This window comes from Scyliorhinus torazame, chromosome 5 (genome assembly GCF_047496885.1).
Source record: "Scyliorhinus torazame isolate Kashiwa2021f chromosome 5, sScyTor2.1, whole genome shotgun sequence".
NCBI lineage: Eukaryota > Metazoa > Chordata > Chondrichthyes > Carcharhiniformes > Scyliorhinidae > Scyliorhinus > Scyliorhinus torazame.
In genome coordinates this window covers 181,781,753-181,794,732 of record NC_092711.1, presented here as the reverse complement: position 1 = coordinate 181,794,732, position 12,980 = coordinate 181,781,753, and the positions used below count along the sequence as shown (strand labels likewise).

General features: G+C 49.2%; 1 protein-coding gene across 1 annotated transcript in view; it reads left to right on the top strand.

Moving 5' to 3' along the window:
- The window catches only part of LOC140420774 (uncharacterized), an 82,053-nt gene that overhangs the window by 7,823 nt on the left and 61,250 nt on the right, over positions 1–12,980 (top strand). The window contains exon 2 of the mRNA XM_072504768.1: positions 1,805–2,505. Within this exon, the coding sequence (XP_072360869.1) occupies positions 1,805–2,505 (701 nt within the window). The remainder of the gene's footprint in view (positions 1–1,804; positions 2,506–12,980) is intronic.

The following is a 12,980-nucleotide window of genomic DNA, read 5'->3' as shown; positions in this document are numbered from 1 at the left end:
TGGGACGTGGATATCACTGGCTAGGACAGCATTCATTGCCCATCACGAACTGTCCTTGTGAAGTTGGTGCCAAGCAGCCTTTTTGAGCCGCTGCAGTCCATGTGGTGTCGGGACACCCACAGTACTGTTAAGTGTGGGGCTGGGGGGTTTGGAGTTCCAGGAGTTTGACCAATTGATGGTGAAGGAACAGCAATAAAGTTCCAGCTGAGGCGTGTGTATGACTTGCAGGAGGTACTTGCAGGCGAAGGTGTTCCCATGTGTCTGCTGTCCTTGACCTTTCAGAAGATAGAGGCTGGGGAGGAGAGTGGATTTGGAAGGTGCTTCAAAAAGGAGCCTTGGTGAAATCCTGGAACCCCCTACCTAGCAGCATTATGGGTGTCCCTTTACCACATGGACTGCAGCGGCTTAAGAAGGCAGCTCACCATCACATTCATCAAGGAACAATGAGGGATGGGCAGTAAATCCTGGACCGAGCCAGTGACGTCCACATCTCAAGAAGGACTTGTTAAAAATCAGCAGGCTAAAACATTTTGAGAAAGTGTCATGCAGACTCGAAACATTAGCTCCGATTGCTCTCTCCACAGATGCCGTCAGACCTGCTTCGAGTACGTCCAGCGTTTTCTCCTTATGTTTCCGATTCCAACACCCGCAGTCATTTTCTTTTATTTAGACTAAAACATTAATTCGCATGTCTCCAATTCCATCCCCCCACCTCAATGGCGCGTTGTTTACCCAGAGGCCGCCGCGGGCCAGAAGGTCTGTCGAGGGCTGCGGGGGACCCAGTGCGCCGGCGCAGAACTGGGCCAGCATCCTGAGCATGCGCAACGATCAAGGGCGGCCGCCTCGGGAAGCGGTAGGATTGTGTGGCCGTCGGGCGGGACCGGAAACCGGGCTGGGTCCACCTGCAATCGCGCGGGTGGCCTGGGAATCGTCGGAAGCCCCTGGGGGAGACCTGAGGCTTCTGGATCAGAGTCCGGAAGCGCCCCCTCCCGCCATCCATCGGACCAGGCCAGGGGAGCGGTCGCCATCTTACGGGTGCGGTTCAGGGAGGCGAGGCAGGGTGTTGCCCGGCCAACCTGCCGCCGCCATTTTGCGCGGGCGGCCATTTTGGAGGAGGAAAGTCTAACTGGGCGGCCATTTTGGAGGAGGGAAGCCTAACCGGGCGGCCATTTTGGAGGATGGAAGCCTAACTGGGCGGCCATTTTGGAGGATGGAAGCCTAACCGGGCGGCTATTTTGGAGGAGGGAAGCCTAACTGGGCTGCCATTTTGGAGGAGGGAAGCCTAACCGGGCGGCCATTTTGGAGGAGGGAAGCCTAACCGGGCGGCCATTTTGGAGGAGGGAAGCCTAACTGGGCGGCCATTTTGGAGGAGGGAAGCCTAACCGAGCGGCCATTTTGGAGGAGGGAAGCCTAACCGGGCGGCCATTTTGGAGGAGGGAAGCCTAACCGGGCGGCCATTTTGGAGGAGGGAAGCCTAACTGGGCGGCCATTTTGGAGGAGGGAAGCCTAACCGGGCGGCCATTTTGGAGGAGGGAAGCCTAACCGGGCGGCCATTTTGGTGAGGGAGGCAGAGAGTGAGCGCTGCTTTGAAAAGACAAGGGGCTAGCAGAGAAAAAAATAATTGGACATGTTGATTTTTTTTTCGCTTGAAGTGGTCCATTTCATGGATGTAAAGAGCTTTGACCAGTTACACAGCCTGAAGAAAAACTTCACAGCAGGGAACAAGACCACAAGAGCGTTCTGGGTGTGAATGAGGCTTCAACTGATCACCGAACCTGGAGAGACACGAGGAAACCCGCGCCACGGAGAAACCGTGGAAATGTGCGGACTGTGGGAAGGGATTCAGTTACCCATCTCAACTGCAAATTCATCAGCGGGTTCATACCGGAGAGAGACCGTTCACCTGCTCAGTGTGTGGGAAAGAGTTTGCCCGCTCGTCCAGCCTGCAGAAGCACCGCCGGGTTCACACTGACGAGAGACCATTCAGCTGCTTGCACTGCGGCAAGCGGTTTGGCCAGTCGTCCCACCTCAACGAGCACCAGCACGTGCACACCGGAGAGAAACCATTCACCTGCCGTGTGTGCGGGAAGGGATTTAGCTACTCCTCCAACCTGCTGACGCACCAGCGCACCCACTCCGGCGAGCGGCCATTCACCTGCTCCGCTTGCGGGAAGAGCTTCACCCAGTCCTCCAACCTGCTCACGCACCGGCTTGTCCACACGGATGAGCGGCCGTTTGTATGCCTGGACTGCCGGAGCAGCTTCAAAAGCTCCAAGGAACTGATCAAACACCAGCGGGTTCACACCGATGAGAGGCCCTTTGGCTGCTCCAACTGCGGGAAGAAGTTCCGATGGTCGTTCAACCTCACCGCACACCAGCGCACTCACACCGGGCAGAGGCTGTTCACCTGCTCCACATGTGGGAAGACATTCACTCGCTCGTCCAGCCTGCTGAAGCACCAGCGAGATCACTCTGATAACCAGCTTCCAAAACGTTCTTCTGAAGGTGCTTGCGCGTAGAATTATCAATTAAAATGACGTAATTGACATAAGGTAGGATCACAGTAATGTTAATCTCAGATAGCTAGAGGTGAAAACGCACTTCAGACTGACGCACAAGTCTGGCCGGTGTGGGGGGAGTGGATCCAGAGAGTCTTAACGGGACAGAAGGGGGCCATTTAGCCCATCAAGCAGCCCTCTGTAGAGCCATTGAAGCAGCCCTATTCCCCGGCACTACCTCTGCAAGTCTATTTCGCTCAAGTGCCGCATCCCAGTTTTCTTTTTGAATGTGCTGGTTTAGCACACTGGGCTAAATCGCTGGCTTTGAAGGCAGACCAAGGCAGGCCAGCAGCACAGTTCAATTCCCGTACCAGCCTCCCCGAACAGGCGCCGGAATGTGGCGACTAGGGGCTTTTCACAGTAACTTCATTTGAAGCCTACTTGTGACAATAAGCGATTTTCATTTCATTTTCATTCATGTGGCATTTCCCGGCTCCAGGGTGTGCAAGGGACTCCAGTGCAGTGTGGCCGCAGAATTAGTTATTGACATTGAGGACTTTAGAAGAGTTGTGGGTTTAGAATCAAGTGGCAACAACCCCTGCGTGAGATTGTGAGCAAAATGCATAAATGGACATTGACGGACACTCCCCAGTGAATGATTACAGCATCCCTGCCCCGGAGAACACATCCACCTCTCTGCTTAAGAAAGGATGTGGAGATGCCGGCGTTGGACTGGGGTGGCACAGTAAGAAGTCTGACAACACCAGGTTAAAGTCTAACCGGATTTGTCTCAAGCCAGGACACTTGGTAGGATTTTGCAAACCCAACGATTCTGCGTTGTCGCTGAGCAGAAACTGATATCCACGTTCCGCACACATGAGTACGGCCTCAACCGGGACCTTGGATTCATGTCCCATTACATTCATCCCCCACCATCTGGCCTGGGCTTGCAAAATCCTACCAACTGTCCTGGCTTCAGACAATTCACACCTCTTTAACCTGTGATTATGCCTCTCTCCAGTCACTCCGCCAGGACCTGTAAAGACGTAATTACCTGCAAAGACTCACATTCAAAGTATCGTCTTGCATCTTTGACTTTGTCTATATGTGTTTGTGGAACACATCTCTTCATTCACCTGAGGAAGGAGCAGCGCTCCGAAAGCTAGTGAATCGAAACAAACCTGTTGCACTTTAACCTGGTGTTGTTCGACTTGGTACTTGAGAAACGAGTGAGCTTACTCACGAGCAGCATTACACCGGACGTGCTGATATATTGGACCTATGCTTGATATTGTAAGCACGCCACTCTGGAGTTTAGAAGAATGAGAGATTATCTAATTGAAGCACGTCAGGTTCTTGAATGGAACGTGGGTGCCACTGGCAAGGCCAGCGAGTTGTTGCCCATCCCTAATTAACCTAAAACCTGAGTGTCTTGCCAGGCCGTTTCAGAGAGAAACTTAAGAGTCGACCACATCGCGGTGTGGGTCTGAACCAGATGTAGACCAGACCGGGTAGTGAACCAGAAACGACAATCGATAATAGTCTCATGGTCGCCATTAATGAGACTAGCTTTCAATTCTGGATTTTCTTCATTGAATTTCAATTCTATCAGCTGCCATGGTGGGATCCGAACCCTGGGCATTGGCCCTGGTCTCTCGATTACCAGCCGAGTGGCATCATGTACTCCCGTTCAAGCCCCCAAGGGAACTTGATGCAGTAGATACCAGGAGCACATTTCCACTTGTTGGGATGGGCTGACTCCCCCCGGTCAAGTTTAAGAATTGAAGAATAAGCAGTCCACTGTTTAAGATGGAGATGAGGAGAATTGTTTTTCTTCTTGGGTGGGGTGACGTTTGTCTGGGGCATTCTCCAGTGGCGGCTGCGGCCCACTGAATTTATCAGAAGCAGAGCTAAGATTTTCTTTGACAGACAGTGGGGTCAAGGGGGTTGAGTCACAATCAGATCAGCCGTGACCTTATTGCATGGCAGGGCAGGCTTGAGCTCCTGTGTTCCCAAGCACGTTACCTGCTTTGAAACGCCTGTGAGCACGAAAGAGAGACAGACGAGTTAGCAGTAGTCCGTTGCCCCCTCCCCCACATTCCCCTGATACCCTTTGACTCCCTGGTTTGTCAAAAATCTTAACTGCCTCAAAAATATCCATTGACCCTGTCTCCCATTGCTCTCTTCCAAAGAGAGTTCCAAAGACTCACGATTCTCTGAGAGAAGGATTGTTTTCCCTCTGTCGACGTGGCCTCAAATGTTGCAGATCCCACACAGGAATGGGTATATTTGAGAGTTTGTGAATAAACGTTATTACTTGGACATTCAACATCTCTCCTGGACCTTGGGGCCTGGAACCAGCACTGCGGTGAGAGATTGTGAGAATTCTAAACCTGAACAAACCTCTTGGTTAAATCATATAATAGCCCACTTTCTACCTATTCCACTGCTGCAGCACAGAGTTAGCAGCCACTATACCAATGAGTAGGTTCCCGCTCATGATACCAGCCAATTCCTCTGGCATAGAGGTGGGAATGTCAGCAAGGGATATAGAGACACATGCACAGGGACAAATAGAGACATACTGACAAATAGAGACACACCGAGATGGACAATGAGACACACGTACACAAACAAATAGAGATGTCCACACATGGACAAATAGAGACACACAAGGACAGAGAGACACAGTGAGAAATACAGAGACACACAGACAGGGACAAATACAGAGACACACACACCGACAAATACAGAGACACACAGATGAGGACAAATACAGAGACACACACAGGGACAAATACAGAGACACACAGACAGGGAAAAATAGACCCACAGGCAGGGACGAATAGAAAGACCCACAGAGAGGGACAATACAGAGACACACAGGGACAAATACAGAGACACACACACAGCAAATAATAGAGAGACCCAAAGACAGGGACAAATAGGGAGACACACACACGGACCAATACAGAGACACACACACGGACCAATACAGAGACACAAGGGGAGAAATATAGAGACACACACATAGGGACAAATACAGAGACACAGACAGGGACAAATACAGACCCACAGACAAGGACAAACACAGGGAAAAATAGAGAGACCCACAGACAGGGACAAATACAGAAACACGGGACAAATACAGTGACACATGGACGGACAAATACAGAGACACACACACACACACACACACAGGGACAAATACAGAGACACACGGACAAATACATGACACAGACAAGGACAAATACAGAGACACACACACAGGGACAAATAGAGAGACACACATAGGGACAAATACAGAGACACACACGGACAAGTACATGACACAGACAGGGCAAATGCAGAAACACAGACGGGGACAAATACAGTGACACACACACGGACAAATAGAGAGACACACACAGGGGCAAATACAGAGACAGACAGGGACAAATACAGAGACACACAGACAGGGACAAATACATAGACACAGAAAAATACAGAGTCACAGATGGACAAATACAGAGAGACAGACAAGCAAATACAGCGACACACACATGGTCAAATTCAGTCACACAGGGACAAATACTGAGACACACACAGACAATTCACAGAATCCGGACAGTGCAGAAGGAGGCCATTCGACCCATCGGGTCTGCTGACCCATGGAAAGAGCAACCTACCTAGATACAAGCCCCATCCAATCCACAGTAACCACACCTGACATTTAGGATACTAAGGGACAATTTAGCATAGCCAAACCACCTAACCTGTACACCATTGGACTGTGGGAGGAAACCAGAGCACCCGGAAGAATCCCATGCACACACCGGGAGAAAGTGCAAACTCCACACAGACAATCACCTGAGGCCGTAACTGAACCCGGCTCCCTAGCGCTGTGAGGCAGCAGTGCTAACAACTGTGCCAGTGTGCCGTCAACAGTGACAAAAACAGTGACACACACACACTGACAAATACATAGACACACAGACAGGGACAAATACTGAGACACACAGACAGAGACAAATACAGAGATACATGGACAGATTAGCGACACATACGGTCAAATACAGTAACACGGACAAAGACAGACACTCAGACAGGGACAAATACAGAGATGCACACACAGGGACAAATACAGAGAGACACACACCCATGGATAATAACAGACACACATGGGAGAATAACAGAGAAACACAGGCACAAATCTGGAGACACACACAGGGACAAGTAGAGAATGAGACACACGGACAAATACAGAGACACATAGGGACAAATACAGAAACACAAGGACAAATACAGAGACACACTCAGACAAATACAGAGACACATACTCAGACAAATACAGAGACGCACACAGTGACAAATACAGAGACACAGAATTTCAAATACAGATGCACAGGGACAAATACAGAGACACGGACAAATAAAGCAACAGTGACAAATACAGAGACACGGATAAATACAGAGACGCGCAGTGACAAATACAGAGACGCAGACAGGGACAAATACAGAGATATACACACACGGACAAATACACAGACACAAACAGAAAAATACAGAGGCACACACACGGGGACAAATACAGAGGGACACAGACAGGGACTAATACAGAGACACACACAGGGTCAAATACAGAGACACACATAGAGGGATAAATACAGAGACACACAGAAACTAATACAGAGACACAGACCGGGACAAGTGCAGGGACATGCACAGGGTCAAATACAGAGACGCAGACGGGCAAATACAGAGACACAGACATAGATAAATACAGTGACACACCGGACAAATACAGAGACACACACACACTGACAAATACAGAGACACACACACACAGGGACAAATAGAGAGACACACACACAGGGATAAATACAGAGACACACAGGGATAAATACAGAGACACACACAGGGACACACCACAGGGACAAATTCAGCGACAAACACAGATTATTCACAGAAAGTGCAGAAGGAGACCATTCGGCCACCGGGCCTGCACCGACCCATGGAAAGAGCAACCTCCCTCGATACAGGCCCCACCCTATCCCCGTAACATCACACCTAACAATTAGGACACAAAGGAGCAATTTATCATGGCCAATCCACCTAATCACATGTTTGGACTGTGGGAGGGAACCGGAGCACCCGGAGGAAACCCACGCACACACGGGGAGAGTTCCAGCTTCACACAGTCACTTGAGATCGGAATTCAACCTGGGTCCCTGCGTTGTGAGGCAGCAGTGCTAACCACCTGGCCACGTTGACGCCAACAGGGACTAATACAGAGTTGCGCGCACAGGGGCAAGTACAGAGAGAGGGTCACACCCCTGGATAATAACAGAGACACATAGGGACAAATACAGAGACACCAGATGGAGACAAATACAGAGACACGGGGACAACTACAGAGACACACAGTGACAAATGCAAAGACACACACGGACAAATACAAAGTCACCACAGGGAGATAAAAACAGACACACACAGTGACAAATACAGAGACACACACATGGACATATACAGGAGGGGCAATATTGGATTTAGTACTGGGTAATGAGCCAGGGCAAGTGATAGATTTGTTAGTGGGGGAGCATTTTGGAGATAGTGACCACAATTCTGTGACTTTCACTTTAGTAATGGAGAGGGATAGGTACGTGCAACAGGGCAAGGTTTACAATTGGGGGAAGGGTAAATACGATGTTGTCAGACAAGAATTGAAGTGCATAAGTTGGGAACATAGGCTGGCAGGGAAGGACACATGTGAAATGTGGAACTTGTTCAAGGAACAGGTGCTACGTGTCCTTGATATGTATGTCCCTGTCAGGCAGGGAAGAGATGGTCGAGTGAGGGAACCATGGTTGACAAGAGAGGTTGAATGTCTTGTTAAGAGGAATAAGGTGACTTATGTAAGGCTGAGGAAACAAGGTTCAGACAGGGCATTGGAGGGATACAAGATAGCCAGGAGGGAACTGAAGAAAGGGATTAGGAGAGCTAAGAGAGGGCATGAACAATCTTTGGCGGGTAGGATCAAGGAAAACCCCAAGGCCTTTTACACATATGTGAGAAATATGAGAACGACTAGAGTGAGGGTAGGTCCGATCAAGGACAGTAGCGGGAGATTGTGTATTGAGTCTGAAGAGATAGGAGAGGTCTTGAACGAGTACTTTTCTTCTGTATTTACAAATGAGAGGGGCGATATTGTTGGAGAGGACAGTGTGAAACAGATTGGTAAGCTCGAGGAAATACTTGTTAGGAAGGAAGATGTGTTGGGCATTTTGAAAAACTTGAGGATAGACAAGTCCCCCGGGCCTGACGGGATATATCCAAGGATTCTATGGGAAGCAAGAGATGAAATTGCAGAGCCGTTGGCAATGATCTTTTCGTCCTCACTGTCAACAGGGGTGGTACCAGGGGATTGGAGAGTGGCGAATGTCGTGCCCCTGTTCAAAAAACGGACTAGGGATAACCCTGGGAATTACAGGCCAGTTAGTCTTACTTCGGTGGTGGGCAAAGTAATGGAAAGGGTACTGAAGGATAGGATTTCTGAGCATCTGGAAAGACACTGCTTGATTAGGGATAGTCAGCACGGATTTATGAGGGGTAGGTCTTGCCTTACAAATCTTATTGAATTCTTTGAGGAGGTGACCAAGCATGTGGATGAAGGTAAAGCAGTGGATGTAGTGTACATGGATTTTAGTAAGGCATTTGATAAAGTTCCCCATGGTAGGCTTATGCAGAAAGTAAGGAGGCATGGGATAGTGGGAAATTTGGCCAGTTGGATAACGAACTGGCTAACCGATAGAAGTCAGAGAGTGGTGGTGGATGGCAAATATTCAGCCTGGATCCCAGTTACCAGCGGCGTACCGCAGGGATCAGTTCTGGGTCCTCTGCTGTTTGTGATTTTCATTAATGACTTGGATGAGGGAGTTGAAGGGTGGGTCAGTAAATTTGCAGACGATACGAAGATTGGTGGAGTTGTGGATAGTAAGGAGGGCTGTTGTTGGCTGCAAAGAGACATAGATAGGATGCAGAGCTGGGCTGAGAAGTGGCAGATGGAGTTTAACCCTGAAAAGTGTGAGGTTGTCCATTTTGGAAGGACAAATATGAATGCGGAATACAGGGTTAACGGTAGAGTTCTTGGCAATGTGGAGGAGCAGAGAGATCTTGGGGTCTATGTTCATACATCTTTGAAAGTTGCCACTCAAGTGGATAGAGCTGTGAAGAAGGCCTATGGTGTGCTCGCGTTCATTAACAGAGGGATTGAATTTCAGAGCCGTGAGGTGATGATGCATCTGTACAAAACTTTGGTAAGGCCACATTTGGAGTACTGTGTACAGTTCTGGTCGCCTCATTTTAGGAAGGATGTGGAAGCTTTGGAAAAGGTGCAAAGAAGATTTACCAGGATGTTGCCTGGAATGGAGAGTAGGTCTTACGAGGAAAGGTTGAGGGTGCTAGGCCTTTTCTCATTAGAACGGAGAAGGATGAGGGGCGACTTGATAGAGGTTTATAACATGATCAGGGGAATAGATAGAGTAGACAGTCAGAGACTTTTTCCCCGGGTGGAACAAACCATTACAAGGGGACATAAATTTAAGGTGAAAGGTGGAAGATATAGGAGGGATATCAGAGGTAGGTTCTTTACCCAGAGAGTAGTGGGGGCATGGAATGCACTGCCTGTGGAAGTAGTTGAGTCGGAAACATTAGGGACCTTCAAGCAGCTATTGGATAGGTACATGGATTACAGTAAAATGATAGTGCAGATTTATTTGTTCTCAAGGGCAGCACGGTAGCATTGTGGATAGCACAATTGCTTCACAGCTCCAGGGTCCCAGGTTCGATTCCGGCTTGGGTCACTGTCTGTGCGGAGTCTGCACGTCCTCCCCGTGTCTGCGTGGGTTTCCTCCGGGTGCTCCGGTTTCCTCCCACAGTCCAAAGATGTGCGGGTTAGGTGAATTGGCCAATGATAAATTGCCCTTAATGTCCAAATTGCCCTTGGTGTTGGGTGGAAGTGTTGAGTTTGGGTAGGGTGCTCTTTCCAAGAGCCGGTGCAGACTCAAAGGGCCGAATGGCCTCCTTCTCCACTGTAAATTCAATGATAATCTATGATTAATCTAGGACAAAGGTTCGGCACAACATCGTGGGCCGAAGGGCCTGTTCTGTGCTGTATTTTTCTATGTATTTTTCTATGTTAACAGGGACTAAATATAGAGACACACACACTGACAAATACAGAGACACCAACAGGGACTAAATACAGAGACACACACAGGGACAAATGCAGAGACAAATACAGATACACACACAGTGGCAAATAGAGACAACCACAGACCGGGATAAATACAGACACACACACACAGTGACAATTGAAGAGCCACAAAAGGACAAATACAGGGACACACACGGATGAATACAGAGACACACACACTGACAAATACAGAGAGACACACAGATGAATACAGAGACAAACACACTGACAAATACAGAGACACACACGGATGAATACAGAGACACACACACTGACAAATACAGAGACACACACGGATGAATTCAGAGACACACACACTGACAAATAAAGAGACACACGGATGAATACAGAGACACACACATTGACAAATACAGGGACACACACGGATGAATACAGAGACACACACACTGACAAATACAGAGACACACACGGATGAATACAGAGACACACACACTGACAAATACAGAGACACCATCAGGGACTAAATACAGAGACACACACGCTGACAAATACAGAGACACCATCAGGGACTAAATACAGAGACACACACAGAGACACCAACAGGGACTAAATACAGAGACATACACACGGACAAATACAGACACACACAGGGACAAATGCAGAGACACACACAGGGACAAATACTGAGACACCAACAGGGACTAAATACAAAGACACACACACTGACAAATACAGAGACACACACACAGGGATAAATACAGAGACACAGACGGACAAATGCAGGGACATGCACAGGGTCAAATACAGAGATGCAGACAGGGGCAAATACAGAGACACAGACATAGATAAATACAGTGACACACCAGACAAATACAGAGACATACACACGGACAAATACAGACACACACAGGGACAAATACAGACACACACACACAGGGACAAATATAGAGACACACACAGGGACAAATACAGAGACACACACACAGGGACAAATACAGAGACACAGACGTAGATAAATACAGTGACACACCGGACAAATACAGAGACACACACACAGGGACAAATACAGAGACACACACACAGGGACAAATATAGAGACACACACACAGGGATAAATATAGAGACACACACACACAGGGACAAATATAGAGACACACACAGGGATAAATACAGAGACACACACACAGGGACAAATATAGAGACATGCACACAGGGATAAATACAGAGACACAAGGATAAATACAGAGACACGGACAAATACAGAGACACACGCACAGTGGTAAATACAGAGACACACACAGGGACAAATACAGAGACACACAGGGACAAATACAGCAACAAACAGAGGTAATTCACAGAAAGTGCAGAAGGAGACCATTCAGCCACCGGACCTGCACCGACCCATGGAAAGAGCAACCTACCTCGATACAGGCCCCACCCTATTCCCGTAACACCACACCTAACAATCAACTCCTCCACTGAGGCTTCCTGCAGCTCCTGATATATGTCCGACACCTTCCCCACCCCTACCCAGATGCCAGACACCACCCTGACCTGGATCCTACGCGGGGGCAGCAGCGGAAATGTCCCCACCTGTTTTCTAAGAAAGTCCCGAACCCGGAGGTACCTGAACGCATTCCCCGGGGACAGGCCGAACTTCTCCAGCGCCTGCATGCTGGGGAAAGTCCCGTCTATAAACAGGTCCCCCATCCTCCTTATACCTGCCCTATACCAGCCTTGAAACCCCTCCATCCTACCTGGAGCAAATCTATGGTTATTCCATATCGGGGTCCACACAGAGGCCCCCTCCTCCTGCCTGTGTCCCTTCCACTGCCCCCAAATCCTCAGTGCCGCCGTCACCACCAGACTTGCGGTGTATTGCGCCGGTGAGAAAGGCAGCGGAGCCGTGACTAGTGCCCGTAGGCTGGTGCCTTTGCATCATGCCGCCCCCTCCATCATCCACTTCCTAATCATGGCCACATTGGCCGCCCAATAATAGCTGCAGAAGTTCGGCAGAGCCAGCCCCCCCCCCCCCCCCCCCCGGTCCACCCCCCTCCCCTGAGCTACGTTCCAAGAATGCCCTTTTAACTCGCGGGGTTTTATTCGCCCACACAAATCCCGTAACAATCCTATTCACCCGTTTAAAAAAGGGCTTGGGGATGAAAATGGGGAGGCACTGAAAGACAAAGAGGAACTTGGGGAGAACCGTCATCTTCACAGTCTGCACCCGTCCCGCCAGGGAAAGTGGGAGCATATCCCACCTTTTAAACTCTCCCTCAGCCTGTCCA